The following is a 17,575-nucleotide window of genomic DNA, read 5'->3' on the forward strand; positions in this document are numbered from 1 at the left end:
TTTCTGGTCGCAGTCTTCCCCAGGTCCTCCAGCTCTGGCAGTGCTTCTTTCTCTCTCTTGCTGGGACCATAGACCTCACCTTATCCCATGCAAAATCTGACCTTTGTGTGAGGGAGTGCAGAGCTCCTCTGAATCCACGTGCTCACGGCACTAGGGAACCAGTGTTCTCTGGTTTGCAGCTGTTCCCTGGGTTCCATAATTGTAGTTTTTGAGGCTCTTGGTAACATACAGTTTCCCTTTCAAGATGGAGTGTTCTCCATGTCCGATCTGGTCGCTCCGGGAGGGAATCCAGCAGCAGTGGGGATGCCCGCTGAGGGGAACCCCGTCTGGCCATCCCGCACAGTCTGCTGGAGCATAGCTGTCCCTCAACTCACCAACAAACACTCCCCATGCGACCACACAATCTCCCTTTGTTCTCTCACTCACACACTATCTTGCAGTCGGCCTTCCCTTCAGCAGCCATATTCCAGCTATGTACTGTCACAATTTTTAACTGGTATGATAGTACACCTCTCACCAGGCAACACTTGGTTGTGCGGTTTCCTGGAACATTCCTTGCTCAGGGCTTATTCCCTTAGTTGGGAGGAAAGAGGAACCAAAAGACAGAAAGGGGACCTAAACCGGTTTCTGAGCATCTTCCCGCCCGCACAGCCAGCTCGGGGAGCAAGGTTTTGTCTTTATGGTGACCTGCCCTTACCTTGCATGTATCCAGAGGCCTGTCAGAGTTTCTTCATCACCACAAAAGACACTCTTAACACCCTTCTAAATCATAAAATTCCAAGTATTTTTGTTGCTCAGTTCAAAGAACCAGGAAATAACACCAAATATCTTTCTTTGATATCACATAGGTAAACTGAACTTTTTTGAGGTGGGATCACTTGCCTAAAGTCCCACAGCCTGAGTGTGGACTCAGAAATGCCATGTAATTGTACATGGCATTTATGTTCCACCCTTTTCCATGTTCCCTCCTATATGAGGTAGACTGAAAGGTTAAATATTCCATTCCCCAGGTCCTTGTGATTAAGAATCCAGATGTGACTTAAACTCAGCCTCTGAGAAGCACCTGTGTGTAATTTGTAATCTGGAAAGCAGATAGGCCTCTTATTTCTACTACTGTGTTGACTGATGGGTTGCCTCTGGCAGACACAACTAATTCTTTACCTGTGGGAGGGGGCTGTCCCATCGTGACCTTAAAACCCAATTTCCAGTGGCAACTCTTTAACTTCCATTTCTCTAGCCCTTTAATAATTTTATAAGCACTTAATTTTTTGTACCAAAGACTTTTCTACACAAATGTTTATAGAATGTTTGTCTGAGAGCCTGTCTCTCCTTACAAGATAAATTTCACGAGTGCAGGCCCCACGTATTTACTGCTCTCTGTGGCATTCCCAGGGCCCATCCCTGACCTGAAATAACACAGATACTCAATAAACACTCATTAAATGGATGAGGGAAACCATATAATGGAAGCCGGTCACCCGGTGTGACACTTGCAGTCAGATCGTGTTCCTTATCCACACGAAGGCCTTGGTGTCAGCTTTGGAGGAGGCCACAGCCCCTTTTTATACGGGGATGTCCCAGTGTGAGGTGTGTACCCCAATTACTGTCAGGAAAGGGGGACAGGAACCTCCTAACAGGGAGGGGTCAGACCACTCTGATATCATTGCCAGGAAATCACAGCCCTCTCCACATCTCATCTCTTCAGGGCCTAGAAAGCAGCACATGTTCTCCCTTTTATCATAGACCCCTGACTTGGCAGACATTTTGGATTCTCCATCGCAGGTAGAGTTTCTACAAAGGCAGGAGGGTGCTCACCCTCACCTCAAGGAAATTAGGGGATGACTCCCTATCCCCAAGGTCCCTGGTGTGAATACAGCTGGCTGTGGCCCCTAAAGACAATTCACCAGCCCACGGTGTCCTGGAAACAAGGGAAACTTTCTCAGCAGAATGGAAAGGAGAACCCAGGATCTGGGCTTGATTCCATCTCAGAGATGCTGAGGGTCCAACGGGGGCCCCACCACATGTAACAGAGGAACCCACAGAATCCCCTGGTTGACACTTCATCTGGAGATGCTCCAGAACCTGGGCCCTGTGGGGAACTCTAGAGCAGATGAGAGACAGGGACACAGGGGACTGGATGCAATACTGTGATGGGAAACACAGAGGGCATTTTGGGGATCAACGATCCAGGCCAGCACCCTCCCAAAAGAGCCCTCACCAGGCCATGGCTTTGAAAAGCTGGAACAGCACATCCTCCTGAGACAGCATATCCACAGAGGGGACCAATTACTGGACACTGGACTCATAATACTCTGGAAAAAGCCAGTCCTTTCACTGGGCCCAGCCTGACATGGGATGTAATCAGGAGGTATGAGACACACAGGGAATGCGCCCTGGATGGCTGGCTCTTAGTGTAGAGGTCAGAGCTCACCCCTGTCCAGGGCTCACAGTGATCTCCCACCTTTAGGAGTCTGGTCAGCATTCCTAGTGCAGTACCTGACATTGCCTGCAGGTCTGCTTTTGCCTTCTAGGGGGCGATATTGAGACGCACCTACAAAACACAGGAAATGCACACTTGACCTGGGATTTGGTTAAGGAGGTGCAGAAGCAGACCTATTTCCATGCCCTGACTAGCAGATTTTTCTGGGCCCCTCAGTCTTGCCTGTGCTGTCCCACCTGCTCTTTCCAGAAACTGTGAAAGAAAAAGGGCCTGTGCAAGAATCCTGATAAGCCCAGGGTGCCCCAGGGCAGGCCTGACAAGCTCAGTGAAGCACAATGTGGTCTGATCACAAATGCCTAACTGGGCAGGTGATGGCAGGTAGTCATGTCACAGGCCCACAGCTTCCTTAGCAAATGTCAGACTTTACGTTAAGTGAGCCCTTTCCCTGTTCTAATGCATTTTGGATAACATACCTTTGAAATCACATACCTCTAGCAAATTTTCTTTGCTAGACCCATTGAAAGCAGAGCCTGTGGTGCCAGAATACAAGACAACAGAGCACACATGTGGCCTGGTTCCCTGCACAGCCTCTATATGTGCTGTAATGTTAACTATCCTGGACCCTTCAATGTAAAAATAATACGTGTTTTTCCATTCTGCTTTTTATTTTTATTTTTTTTAGAAATCTCCCTGCTATCCTTTCTCTCACTTTCCAATAGATTTCATGCAATTTCTTTCAACTTCTCCTTTGAGTATAATGTATAAAATAAGCCACAAAACTGCTGTTCTTCTCAGTATTTGAGATCTTACTTGCAGTCATATGACATCAATTCAGCTGAAATTCTCATAACAATCCTCCACTGGTTTGGACATTTCTTACCTTGAGATGTTGGAGGGGCAGCTGCTTTTTCAGGGATCTCTATGTTGCTCCCCAACTCATAACTGGAACCACACATCGGCAAGATGAGGTGACTTCCAAAAATATGCCAGGCAGAGGACAGAGGCTGCCCGAATACTCAGGGAGGACATGGACAGGGTCAACCAACAAAGAGAGAGAGCGTCTCCTTGAAAACATTCCCCAAGGACCATGGAGGCCACAGCCACCTGAGCTCCCACCACAGTGCTTGTTTGCACGTTACCCTTCACACCTGGAAACTGCATGTCCTCCTGATACCCATGGTGATGGGGTCTCTGTCACTGAAAACAATGGCCAGGCTGCTGACAACCTGAGATAGAAGGAGGGTCCCTCTGCAGTCTTCACCTAGCTTGACCCATTCTCACTGCCAGTCCCCTCTGTGGCCTTCCTGCTGGGAGAAAATCCCATGTTCCCAGCACATTTGAGAACAGAGGGAAGACCGGGTGCCCAGCTGGGTTTCTGGGTCACAACCAGAAAAAATCCTCAGTTTGGGGCCTGTGGGGCTCTCTGTGTGGTGCTGACAGACCCAAGATCAAGAGGAAGCAGAGGCCAATTCTGGGGTGAGGGGGTCACCCCCTCAGAAGGACACATGCCCCCATCAGCCTTGCCATTGCAAGTGGGCTCCACAGGCCAGTAAGACCCACCTCCACTGAGAGCTTGTCAGATGCAGATTCTCTGGTCCACTGCACACCTGCTGATTCAGATTCTGCATTTTTAGAGGATCTGGAGACCCTGCCTGTGCACAAAGGAAGGACAGGGCACCCACCCTCACATTATAGGGTCTCATCTTGGCATCCACGCAAGCAGGGCAGCTGCTGAAGCAGCCTTTCTAAATTGTCACCTGGGCATACAATGTAGAGCCCGGGCAACCATGTGACATTATTCCTGAGAGGGGCCCAGACCTCTTATTCTGAAGGGAACAATCAAATGTGCACTCATAGGGAGCTGTGGAGAATGACCAGGAAATGCACACCCCAGGCCAGTGCTTTTGTGGGCATGTGTCTGTGCATGTATGTGTTTGTGTTTGTATGTGTGTGTGTTGTCAGAGGCTTCAGCAGTTTCCGGGAAACCAAAATATAGAGTAAAGGTAAACTGAAAGGGGTAACAAGGTTGGCAAAAATGAGGGGAGAGAGAGGGAGGATCCTGGGGCCTGACCCCGCCCTGGCCCACATGACCTGGTATGTTATTTTGCCCCAGGAAAAGGCTCAGCACACAAGAAGGAGAGACAGCACATCCCACCAGTCTGGACAGAGGTGTCTGGGAGCCTTACTGGACCTTGAGCTCTTTTCTCAGAGGGAGGGACCGAGCAGTCAGCAGTCACCATGGAGTTCCCTGCAGCCTCTGCCCACAGACGACTTGTCCCCTGGCTGGGGCTCCTGCTGGCTGGTAAGGAGGGAACAATCCCTGGGAATGGAAGGGAGGTTGGGAGTCCGATAGTGGAAAGAACTCCTGAGGAGGACAGCACTCTGGGAGGGGAGGAAGGGCTTCAGTTTGGACCTGAGGTAAAGGACAGGGGCGCAGAGTAGGATGAGACAGGGGGCTCAGCAACAGGAAAATCTCATGATGTGGAAGTGGAGAGGGACAGGAATACCTCAATTTCCTATTCATTTGCTACGTTATTCATCACAGAGTTTTGAATTTTGACAACTGACCACAGTAATAATAATTTATTTCAGGTGATAGCAGAAACATTGTAACCAGGGGTGCTAAACATTGTCCTCACCAACAACTACAAATATGGGAAAATACAACATGGGACATGGTCAAGCCTGGGAACACTCATTCATGCACCCACAGGTGTTTGCAGCCTATTGCAGGCACAGGGGGGCTCAAGATCACAAAATCCCCTGCCCACTTGCAGCTCACGTTATATGGGAGAAAATAGACAAGAAGAGACCAACTTGTGACATCAGGTATCCAAAGTGCCCAGAAATGCACAGAACGGGGACAGGTCAGAGAGTGAAGATAGAGGGTCTTTAGAAGACGTGGTCAGGGAAGGTCTTCCAAGAAGGCCGCTGAGTGTCAACAGTGATCTGAGGGCAGTAAGGAGGACAACCACACAGACAGCTGGGAAAGAGAATTCAAAACAAAAAGCATAGGTTCTGAGTTGCAGAAGCAATGGTGGGCATGTTGCTCACCTTGACCAAGGAGATGCACACACGAACTCACACACATACCAAGGCTGAGAGATGAAGAGAAATGCCGCATCTCTCCATCCCAATACATAGATCAAAATACTGATCCATTTCTCTCTTCCCTTCTAGACTTCCTCTTAGCCTTCTGGATCCCGGGCACCACTGCGCAATTTGGTATTGTCTCGACACATGCTGGTGTAGGGGAGGACGTGATTCTGCGTACCGAAAACAGTCCTCCTGATGTTATAGGCTTCATGTGGTACAGGGGAGTAGAGACTAAGTACTATAATTTTATTGGGTCTATTGAATTGAGTAAAAGTCAATATATAACAGGGCCAGAATACAGTGGTCGAGAGTCAGTAAACACTGACGGATCCCTGATCATAAGAAAAGTCACTCCGAGGGACCTAGGAGTCTACGTGGTAGAAGCTGTCCTTCCCAATTCACAAAGAGCAATGGCCTATGGACGGCTCATTGTATACCGTGAGTGATTCCTCTCTGATCTCTAGGTGTTGGGTGGGATGAATTCTACTTCACACACAGGACTGCCACACTGGAATTCCCTAAATCCCCCTCTGCATCATGTCCCATCTGGGTTTGGGCATTTAGTGCAGGACACACACAGTGGAGACAAACTAACTAAGGTCAGAGTTCCCTTCCCAGATTCCAGCCCCAGAGACACTCACCACAGAGAGAAGGACCAATTTGATGGGAGTCACTCAGCACAGGGAGACCAGTCTAGTCCAGGTCCCTGGGCCCCTTTCCCTGATCATGACCCTGAGATAGACCTGCAGGGCTCTGTAAGGATCTGGCCTGAGAGACTCCCTGGGTTCTTCACAGAGAAGCTCAGCTTGGGCAGCCCCTCTACACACTCCTTTCACAAAGTCCTGACTCCAGACACCCTGGGAGCCTGTGTCTGGTTGGGTTTTGCCTCCTGGGAAGGGCTGAGCGAGAGTAACAGTTTCCCATGAGCCAGGGTCAAAGGCTCTTGAGCTGGTCAGCACTTGGCTCAACCCTAAGAGCGACGTCTGGGTAGAGTTGGAGCCTGGTCCTTCACCTGAGACTGTCTGTGGAGAGTCCAACTGGACAAGCCCCACAGATTATTAGCTGACTGTTCTGGGGGACTTAGGAGTCCAGAGAAAGGTTAGTGTCTCAAGGGAGGAGCAGGAGTAAAGATTCCCCTGGCAGCTGCTCATCCAGCAGGGTTCAGCCCAGGGCATTCTCTCGTGAAGTCCATCAATAACAAATGCCTCTTATTTGAGCAGTTTTCCTTCCCAATATTTATGTCAGATACAGTGAATATTTTATAAGTAGTACATTGTCAGCCTGGCAGTCAAATATTTATTTTACTTCACTGAAGGGAAAGTGAGGGTCAAGGAGAAACAGTCCCAAAGCAGAGTCAGAAACACCATGCGAAATTGATCTAAGTCACTTGAGGTCTATCTGCAGCCATAGCCCCATTTTTCCTCCAATCTCAGTGGTCTTATGAGATGTCTTTGGACCCTAGATCAATCATTGGTTCATATCCTTCCTTCTTAGGGGTCTTCAGTTCAGAGGGTTAGATTTGGTCTGGGGAGTGATGGCAAATTTATAATTAAGTAATATTCATTGTGGAACCAAATTACCCTCATAACAATCAGAGTCACGGCTGAGATCTTTGAGGTAGGAGCATGGCCCCTGGTCTCAAGCCCACACTCAATCATTCTCACCCTCTCTTTCTTCACAGCGCCAGTGAGTGTGCCCACACTCCTAGCCAGTAACACCACAGTCACTGAGAATGAGGATGCTGTGGTCATGACTTGCTACACAAATGAGAGCTACACCAAGTGGTTATTCAATGCTGAGAGTCTCCGGTTTGGGGAGAGGATCAAGCTGTCCGTCGACTACAAAACCCTCACCATAGACCCTGTCAGGAGAGAGGATGCTGGGAACTACCAGTGTAAAGTCTCCCACCCCTTCAGCTCCTTTGTAAGTGCGCCTGTAGAGTTAGATGTCAAGTACTAGTGATCCTCCTTCCTTCCCCTTTGTTCTTAAACTAAAAAAAAAAAAAAAAAAAGTACCTATTAGATTTCTTGTGGTGGTGGAAATTTCTTAGAAGAATTGCTATGAATGAATAAATACTAAAAAATGTGAGCTGGCATTGTCATTATTGTTGATGTCAAGTAACATACCACATTGGATCCCATCTCTGGTTGGTCCCATTTGCACCATCTCGACAATGAAGGGGACACCATGTGCTTCACAGGAATCTGAAGTCTCTCCTATTTCCAGGATAACATGTGGAGGGTGCCTGGACACTTGTGATGATGGGAATAGACAAGAGACCACCTATGTGAGATGCAACAGTGACCTTTGTCTTCCCCCAAATTACTAATGCTCTCTGGAGTATTTCTATGTTTATGGCAATAGACTTATTCGCATAATTTCAGTAGCACCCTGTCCTTTTGTTGATAGAATAGAATTGGAAACGTTGGTAATATAAGCAAGGCTTAGCAAATATCCTAGCTCAAATAGAATTATAAACGACCTCGCCTTTAATGGAGTTAATTTTTCACCTGATGAGTTTGAGAGGAGGGCATCACCCATAACTAGAGAGACTGCAGGTGAAGTATGAGGGTGGGGTCGCCTAACATCAAGAGGCTGTTAAATATCCCATCTCAGGTTTCATAGAAAAACCTACATCACAGCAAACTATAAGGTGAATGTGACTTCCTCTGCACTTAGTTTATATTTCAGGGCAAATTGAATGACACCAGACATATATGTGATTAGGATCAAAATACTCTTCTTCTTGGAGATGTCGTATGATCAAAGGGAAGGTGACTGTAGAGAGAAACGTAATATCTCCATGGAAAACTCCAGAAGCACAGCCTTCTGGGAGATCAGATGCTATCTCTGTACATTCTCTCAGCTTTTTTGCATCTATTTATAAATGGCTGGGAACGTGCACTTCTTTATAAATTATAGGAACTGATGACGATGCAAACTGGGTCTTGGATGAAAGGAATTAGTTGTGTTTCACTCCGCTGTGCAGAAAATCGCTGTGTTATGGACCACAGGCCTCATTATTCCCTCAGAGTCTCTAACCTGTCTTCCTGACTAGGTCTCTTACCCCTATTTTTTAGAGCATTTCCTTTAGAAATGTAACTGCAATTTGTAATTGCAGATTCTTTCTCTGTCCTTTTGAAATATTCCTCAGTCTCCTTTAAAGCTTCTTGCCTCCTGGCTGGAGTGTCTCAGAGGTTGAGCATCAACCCAAAAACCAGGAGGTCATGGTTCAATCCCACTCAGTGCAAATGACTGGGTTTCAGGCTTCATCCCCAGTAGGAGTGTGCAGGAAGCAGCCAATCAATGATTCTCTTTCACCATTGCTGTTTCTATGTCTCTCCCCTTCTCCCTTCCTCTCTCTGAAATCAACAAAAGTGAATTTTTAAAAAACACAACTTCTTGCCAGTGATATGATTCATAGAATATCTGCCTAGAGGGTTAGGGTCCATTCTGTTAAAATTTAATTCTCCTCTTTTCTGTGTCTCAGTCTCTGAGGAAGGGTAGGAACCTAACTTGGGTGGGAACATTTGAAACCAAGATGTAAAAACACCTGCTTACACTCAGCAGTGTGGCCAAGTTGGCTGGCACTTTGTCCTGAACATCTAAAGTTTTCATGTTCAGTCCTCAGTCAAGGCATTTATGGGAGGCAACTGGTTATTTTCTCTCTCACATTTCCCTTCTCTCTCTCCTTCTCTCTCTCTCTCTCTCTCTCTCTCTCTCTCTCTCTCTCTCTCTCTCATAAAAAAAAAAAAACAACTTATCCTTGAGTGAGATTTAAATGTAACAATAATGAAAATAATGAAAACCCTCCTATCAGGATTTCATGTGTTTTATTTATCTTTTGTGTCAATCCAATTAGCAATTACAGATGCTTATGATTCTTTCTCCTGTTCTTAAAACCTCCCCAGCCTTTGTTTCAGTGGTGTTGAAGTAAGTCTCACTGCCCTATTGCATGGTCTTCTATAAGGACTTCCTTGCCTCCCTAAATTTGTCTGGCTCAAGTTTTACTTTGACAGCATCTACCTGTGATTGCGGAACCTGTCATCTTACAGTGTCAATCCTTACCATATTTTCCCATTTCTTTCGTTATGTGGCTACAATCCTACAAATAAATGTTTCCAACTTTTCTTCCTCTCTTCTGAGATGGGGTTCACAGCAGGACATGGCCTGACTTCCCAGATCTTTCCCAAGTAGCCTCTGAATGGCCTTTGCACCAGATCTGAGAACACGAGACCTAACCATCAAAAGTGTTCTCATTCCACACTCATTTTCACTGCACCTTCGAAGAACAACAATACCACAGAGAATTACACAAATATTCAGTGATAAGAGAACAACTCCAGGAAACATGCATGTCCCTGCGATGTCAGCCACCTGCAGGCTTACACTGGATGACCCTTATTCCAGCCCTCCATGACCCAGAGTTCAGGCCAGACATTGGGTCCTCATTCTTAGTCCCTTTTTTGTTGTTGTTTGGAAAATTCTATGTGTCTGGCCTTAGATAGTCAAGAAGCAGAACCTGGAAAATGGAAATAAATCTCTGCTCTGGTTCTGTTTTGATTCCTGCTTATTGTGGCCTCTGGGGTATTTGGTGGGAAGTTTTGGGTACCTGGATAAAGTTGGATTGTGGTTAAGCAGAATTGAGCATAAAATGGCGTCATGAAGGGATGGGGTTTGTTCAGAGTCAGGTTGAGAAATTGTAAAGCTTGGGAGGTTTTGGGGTGTAGAACATTTTATGAGTTCAATGGCACCTAGGGGTGTAATGTAGGAAGGCTCTCTATGTGTGGGTTTAGTTTGGGCTGAGGAACACAAGAGGGGCTGACCTACCTGTTGAGAAAGCAGCCACTGGATCTGGTGCAGTGGTATTGGGGTGCCATTCCCCAGAGCTAGATGGATGTGAGGGGTGAGAAACTGGGTTTGGAGAAATAATAAGGTCTTGAAGTCTTCGATTAGTGCCCTGACATTGGGACAAGTGGAGCAATAGATGTACAGGCTGACAGGGTAGATGGTACAGAAAAAAGGGGACAAAAAAGAATGAGACAGAATTCAGATTGGTGGTTTTGAGGGATAGGCACTGGGGGGTGGGAGCAAACTCTCATTGGGTACAAAGTTTTATTTGGGGTGATGAAAATATTTTGGTACTAGGTAACATGGTGGCTCAACAACATCGTGGCTATACTGCCCATGAAATATTTACTTTAAAAGGATTAATATCTTGTTATAAGAATTTCACGTCATAAAAATCATTATGCTTACTGAAAGAAGCCAGACCAAAAAGAGAGCATACAATGTAATTACATGTATACAACATTCTAGGAAATGCAAACTATTCTATCAAGAAAGACAGGCTTAGAGATTGCCTGATGACTGTGGAGTGGGGTGCAGAGAGAGGGAGTGCAAAAGCACATGATAAACTCTTGCATGGGAGGGAGTGTGTATGTGAGTCAGCAGTTACCGCATTATACATTTTACATATGTGTGGTTTTTCGCCTGTCTCTTGTACCACAGTCAAGTTGTAATCAAGGCTTGATGTCATGAATTGCATGTGTAGTTTGGGAGGGTAGAACCCCTTTATTCTGTTATTGTTGTTCCCAAGAGGTCAGACCCTGGATGTGCAGTAAGACAACAGCTGGCCTTTCTCCAGCACACACTGTGTACTGGGCATTTCAGGTCTATTAGCTTATTTAATCACCCAAATGAGTCAGCTTAATGTATTTACTTCCCTCGACTTTCCCACATCCTGGCCTTTGCACCTGCTGTGCCCTCTGCCTGGACCTCTTACTCCTTCCCTCAGTTAGCTTTAGGTCAATTCCTCCCAGTGATACCAACAACAATCAAGGCATAACTACAACAAGACTGTGCACACAGCCCAGAAACAGGTAATGCAAGAGTGTCCACCTAAGGTAACTGGGGAGACTGAGCCACTGGGCCCTATAGGACACCTAACAAACAAAGACACTCTATCAACTCAGGGAAGCAGAAAAAATGAGGAGACAAAGAAACAGATCACAAATGAAAGAAATGGAGGAAAGCAAATGACTGGATATACAGTTCAAAACCACGTTTATTAGGTTTTCCAAGAATTTTCTAGAAAAGGCCGATAAATTTAGTGAGACCCTCAATGATATAAAAAAGGACCAACTACAAAATAAACATACACTGACTGAAATAAAAATATTATACAGAGATCTCACAGCAGACTAGAGTATCACAATAATCCAGTCAAAGATTTGAAATACAAAGAAGCAAAAAACACGCAACCGGAAAAGCAAAAAGAAAAAAGAATCCAAAAATATGAAGATAGTGTAAGGAGCCTTCGGGACAACTTCAAGCATACAAATATCCTAATTATGGGGGTGCCAGAAGAAGAGAGAGAGCAAGATAATGAAAACCTATTTGAAGAAATAATGACAGAAAATTTCCGCCAACTGATGAAACACAGACTTACAAGTCCAGGATGCGCAGAGAACCCCAAACAAAAGGAATCCAAAGAGGACCTTACCAAGACACATGATAATTAAAATGCCAAGAGCAAAAGACAAAGAGAGAATATTAAAAGCAGCAAGAGAAAAACAGGTAGTTACCTACAAGGGAGCACCCATAGGACTGTCATCTGATTTCTCAACAGAAACTATGCAAGCCACTCAGCAGTGGCAAGAAATATAAATGATGAATAGCCAAATCCTACAACCAAAATTAATCTACCCAGCAAAGCTATCTTTCAGAAATGAAGGTCTGACAAGGGCTTCACTGATAAGGAAAAGCTAAAGGAGTTCATCAGCGCAAAACCAGTATTATATGAAATGCTGAAAGGTATTCTTCAAGAAGAGGAAGAAGAAGAAAAAGTAAAGATAAAAATTATGAACAACAAATACATATATATCAACAAATGAATCTAAAAATCAAGTGAATAAAAAATCTAATGAACAGAATAAACTGGTGAGTATAATAGCATCAGGGGTATAGAAAGGGAGTGGACTGACAATTCTTGGGGGGGAAAGGGGTGTGGGAGGTGTGGGAAGAGACTGGACAAAAATCGTACACCTATGGATGAGGACAGTGGGGTAGGGGAGATAAGGGCAGAGGGTGGGGTGGGAACCTGGTGGAGGGGAGCTATGGTGGGAAAAAAGAGGAACAATTCTAATAATCTGAATAATAAAGATTTCTTAGAAAGTCAAAAAATAAAAAAAAAATAGTTGGACATCAGCACTAATGTCCAGTTTGTACCTCTAGGGCCCTGGATAAATATGGTTAGGTACATAGTAGGAGTCCATTACATATTCCAAGAATCTACAAATGAACAATCAGATCCTATCCTGGACACTCATACACAATATCTCTTAGGGACTAAAAAAAATACAGAGATGCCATAAAGTTACCATTCCTGCAGGGGCCCTTATGAACCCATTTGTTTTTGTAAGTCACATCAGGACCTTTCTCCCTCAGTCATGCTGTACGCATTTTGGAACTAAATTAAGTTAAACATGAAAGTGCATGGGTGATATTGAAGCCTAGCTGGCAACCTTCGGCCAGACTCCTGCCCCCAATTCCTCAACAATAGAGACGTGACTGGAGTCCTTCAGGCAGGCAAGAAGCTGACGTTCTAATCAAATTTAGGGACATGTACAAGCACAACAAGGAACCGCTTAAGCAGTGAGTAGTGATGGCATAAACACTAATCTGAGACATGAGTCAGGGTCTCAGGACTCCTCGTTCTTCCTGAACAGCTATGGATGATGTGAGTGTGTCAAGTAGCTCTCGAGGAATGAAGAAATTTTTTATTAGCACATTCCAATGTATCTTTTACTTTTTTTTCTTATGGGAATTCAAAGGGGACACATTTAGACTGAAAGAGCAATGTTGCAGTTTTTTTATGTTTTGTTTTGTTTTGTTTTGTTTTGGTAATGAGTTAGGTACTCAATGACTAGGTAACTAGGCTTGAGCTGTTAGTTAGACTTTTAAACCTTACTAAGTGTCGTGGCTCTGCTGTGAAGGGAAGCCGAGTGTTTACCCCAGATGTGCCTTTTAGGGTATTGATTTTGATATCCTTATTGGGAAAAAGGGTTTAAGAAATAAGCCTTGGACCTTCCCACTAAACTTCGGAACCTGGGTTCTCTGGATCTCATCTGTTCCCTGGGTGCCATAGTTGTAGTTTTTCAGTTTCCTGATAACATCCAGTATCCCTTTCAAGATGCCGCGTTCTCCATGTCAGATCTGGTCACTCCGGGAGGGAACAAAGCAGCAGTGGGGGCTGCCCAGTCAGGGGAACCCCGTCTGTCCGTCCCCCCCAGTCTGCTGGAGTATAGCTGTACCCCAACTCACCAACAAACACTCCCCGTGCGACTACCCACTCTCCCTTTGTTCTCTCACTCACACACTATCTTGCAGTCTGCCTTCCCGTCAGCAGCCATCTTCCAGCAATGTACGGTCACTATTTTTAACTGGTATGATAGTACACCACTCACCAGGCAACACTTGGTTGTGAGGTTTCCCGGAGCACTCCTTGCTCAGGGCTTATTCCCTTACTTGGGAGGAAAGAGGAACCAAAAGACAGAAAGGAGACTGAAACCGGTTTCTGAGCATCTTCCCGCCCGCACAGCCAGCTCAGGGAGCAAGGTTTTGTGTTTATGGTGACCTGCTCTTACCTTGCATGTATCCAGAGGCCTGTCAGAGTTTCTTCATCACCACAAAAGACACTCTTAACACCCTTATAAATCATAAAATTCCAAGTATTTTGTTGCTCAGTTCAAAGAACCAGGAAATAACACCGAATATCTTTCTTTGATATCACATAGGGAAATTGAAGTTTTTTAAGGTGGGATCACTTGCCTAGAGTCCCACAACCTGCATGTGGACTAAGACGTGCCATGTATTGGGAAATGGCATTTATGTTCCACCCTTTTCCATGTTCCCTCCTATATGAGGTAGACTGAAAGGTTAAATACTCCATTCCCCCAGTCCTTGTGATTAAGAATCCAGATGTGAATTAAACTCAGCCTCTGCGATGCACTTGTGCATAATTTGGAAGCTGGAAAGGAGATGGGCCTCTTATTTCTGTTACCGTGTTGACTGATGGGTGGCCTCTGGCAGACACAACTAATTCTTTACCTGTGGGAGGGGGCTGTGCCAGCGTGACCTTAAAACTCGACGTCCAGTGGCAACTCTTTAACTTCGATTTCTCTTGCCCTTTAATAATTTTATAAGAAATTAATTTTTTGTGGGAAAGACTTTTCTACATAAATGTATATGGAATGTTTGTCTGAGAGCCTGTCTCTCCTTACAAGTTAAACTCCACGAGCGCAGGGCCCATGTATTTACTGCTCTCTGTGGCGTTGCCAGGGCCCAGCCCTGACATGAAACACCACAGATACTTAGTAAACTCTCATTAAATGGATGAGAGATATCATATAATGGAAGCCGGTCACCCTGTGTGACACTTCAGTCAGATCAGGTTCCTTATCCACAGGAATGCCTTGGTGTCAGCCTGGGAGGAGGCCACAGCCCCTTTTTATACAGGGATGACCCAAGGTCAGGTGTTTACCCCACTTGCAGTCAGGAAAGGGGGACAGGAACCTCCTAACAGTGAGGGATCAGAACACTCTGATTTCATTGCCAGGAAATCACAGCCCTCTCCACATCTCATCTCTTCAGGGCCTGGAAAGCAGCCCATGTTCTTCCTTTTATCACAGATCCCTGACTTGGCAGACATTCTGGATTCTCCATCCCAGGTAGAGTTTCTACCAAGGCAGGAGGGTGCTCACCCTCACCTCAAGGAAATTAGGAGATTACTCCCCATCCCCAAAGGTCCTTGGTGTGAGTACAGCTGCCTATGGCCCGTAAAGACATCTCACCAGCCCACGGTGTCCTCGGGAACAAGGGGAACTTCCTCATCAGGATGGGAAAGGAGAACCCAGGATCTGGGCTTGCTTCCATCTCAGAGGTGCTGAGGGTCCCACGTGAGACCCCCTCCCCTAACAGAGGAATCCACAGAGTCCCCTGGATGACGCTCATCTGGAGCTGCTCCAGAGCCTGGGCCCTGTGGGGAGCCCTAGAGCAGATACAGACAGGGACACAGGGGACTGGATGCAATACTGTGATTGGAAACACAGAGGGCATTTAGGGGATCAACGATCTAGGCCAGCTCACTCCCAAAAGAGCCCTCACCAGGCCATGGCTTTGAAAACCAGGAACAGCACATCCTCCTGAAATAGCATATCCACCAGAGGGGACAGCTTTCTGGACTCTGGACTCATAATACTCTGGACAAAGCCAGTCCTTGCACTGGCCCCAGCCTGCCCTGGGATGCAGTCAGGAGGAATGAGACACATAGGGACTGGGCCCTGGATGGCTGGCTCTTAGTGTAGAGGTCAGAGCTCACCTCTGTCCAGGGCTCACCTTTAGGAGACTGGTCAGCATTCCTAGTGCAGTACCTGACATTGCCTGCAGGTCTCCTCTTGCCTTCTAGGGGGCAATATTGAGACGCACCTACAAAACACAGGAAATGCACACTTGACCTGGGCTTTGGTTAAGGAGGTGCAGAAGCAGACCTATTTCCATTACCTGACTAGCAGAATTTTATGGGCCCCTCTGTGATGCCTGCACTGTCCCACCTGCTCATTCCAGACTGTGAATGAAAAAGAGGTTGTGCAAGAAACCTGATAAGCCCAGGGGGCCATGGCAGGCCTGACAAGCTCAGTGAAGCACAGTGTGGTCTGATCACAAATGCCTAACTGGGCAGGTGATGGCAGGTAGTCATGTCACAGGCCCACAGCTTCCTTAGCAAATGTCAGAGTTTACCTTAAGTGAGCCCTTTCCCTATTCTTATGCATCATGGATAAAATAACTTTGACATCACATACCTCTAGCAAATTTTCTTAGCTAGACCCATGGAAGGCAGAGCCTGTGGTGCCAGAATACAAGACCACAGAGCGCTCATGTTGCCTGGTTCCCTGCACAGACTCTATATGTGCTGTAAATGTTAACTATCCTGGACCCTCCAATGTAAAAATAATATGTTTCTCTATTTTGCTTTTTATTTATTTTTAAAAGTCTCCCTGCTATCCTTTTTCACACTTTCCAATAGATTTCATGCAACTTCTTTCATCTTCTCCTTTGATAATAATGTATAAAATAAACCACAAAACTACTGTTTTTCTCATGATTTGAGATCTTGCTTGCAGTCATATGACATCAATTCAGCTGAAATACTCATAACAATCCTCCACAGGTTTGGACATTTCTTACCTCGAGACGGTGTAGTGGCAGCTGCTTTTTCAGGGATCTCAATGTTGCTCCCCAACTCATACCTGGTACCACAGATGGGCAAGATGAGGTGACTTCAAAAAAGTCCGCCAGGCAGAGGAAAGAGGCTGCCCGAAAAGTCAGGGAGGACATGGACAGGGTACCAACAAAGAGAGGGAGGGTCTCCTTGATAACATTCCTCAAGGAACTTGGAGTCCAAAGCCACCTGAGCTCCCACCACAGTCCTTCCTTCGCAAGGTACCATTCACACCTGGAAACTGCATGTCCTCCTGATACCCGTGGTGATGGGGTCTCTGTCACTGGAAACAATGGCCAGGATGGTGACAACCTGAGATAGAAGGAGGTCCCTCTGCAGTCATCACCTAGCTTGACCCCTTCTCACTGTGAGTCACCTCTGTGGCCTTCCTGCTGGGAGAAAATCCCATGTTCCCAGCACATTTGAGAACAGAGGGAAGACCTGGTGCCCAGCTGGGTTTCTGGGTCACAACCAGAAATGATCCCCAGTTTGGGGCCTGTGGGGCTCTCTGTGTGGTGCTGACAGACCCAAGATCAAGATGAAGCAGGGGCCAATGTTGGGTTAAGGGGTCACCCCCTCAGGAGGACATCTGCCTCCATCAGCCTTGCCATTGCAAGTGGGCTCCGCAGGCCAGTAAGACCCACCTCCCCTGAGAGCTTGTCAGATGCAGAGTCTCTGGTCCACTGCATACATGCTGAGTCAGAATCTGCATTTTAAGAGGATCTGGAGACCTTTCCTGTGCACAGGAGAGGGACAGG

The 17,575-nt window shown here is 46.2% G+C and overlaps 1 protein-coding gene across 1 annotated transcript; it reads left to right on the top strand.

Moving 5' to 3' along the window:
* The first annotated feature begins 4,551 nt into the window (after positions 1-4,551).
* On the top strand, positions 4,552-7,613 carry LOC308235875 (cell adhesion molecule CEACAM21-like). Its single transcript, XM_080645051.1, has 3 exons — positions 4,552-4,742; positions 5,621-5,974; positions 7,218-7,613. The coding sequence occupies exons 1-3, from the start codon at positions 4,679-4,681 to the stop codon at positions 7,493-7,495; spliced, it is 696 nt and encodes a 231-aa protein (XP_080501177.1). The 5' UTR covers positions 4,552-4,678; the 3' UTR covers positions 7,496-7,613.
* The last annotated feature ends 9,962 nt before the right edge of the window (positions 7,614-17,575 follow it).

The sequence above is a fragment of the Plecotus auritus genome, assembly GCF_963455305.1.
Source record: "Plecotus auritus genome assembly, chromosome: 10".
NCBI lineage: Eukaryota > Metazoa > Chordata > Mammalia > Chiroptera > Vespertilionidae > Plecotus > Plecotus auritus.

Bases quoted from the DNA above. Each gene is read 5' to 3' on its own strand.
- LOC308235875 (XM_080645051.1), top strand. From the start codon at position 4,679: ATGGAGTTCCCTGCAGCCTCTGCCCACAGACGACTTGTCCCCTGGCTG. The intron at 4,743-5,620 runs GTAAGGAGGGAA...CTTCCCTTCTAG, and splicing joins GCTGGGGCTCCTGCTGGCTG to ACTTCCTCTTAGCCTTCTGG. The intron at 5,975-7,217 runs GTGAGTGATTCC...CTTTCTTCACAG, and splicing joins TGGACGGCTCATTGTATACC to CGCCAGTGAGTGTGCCCACA.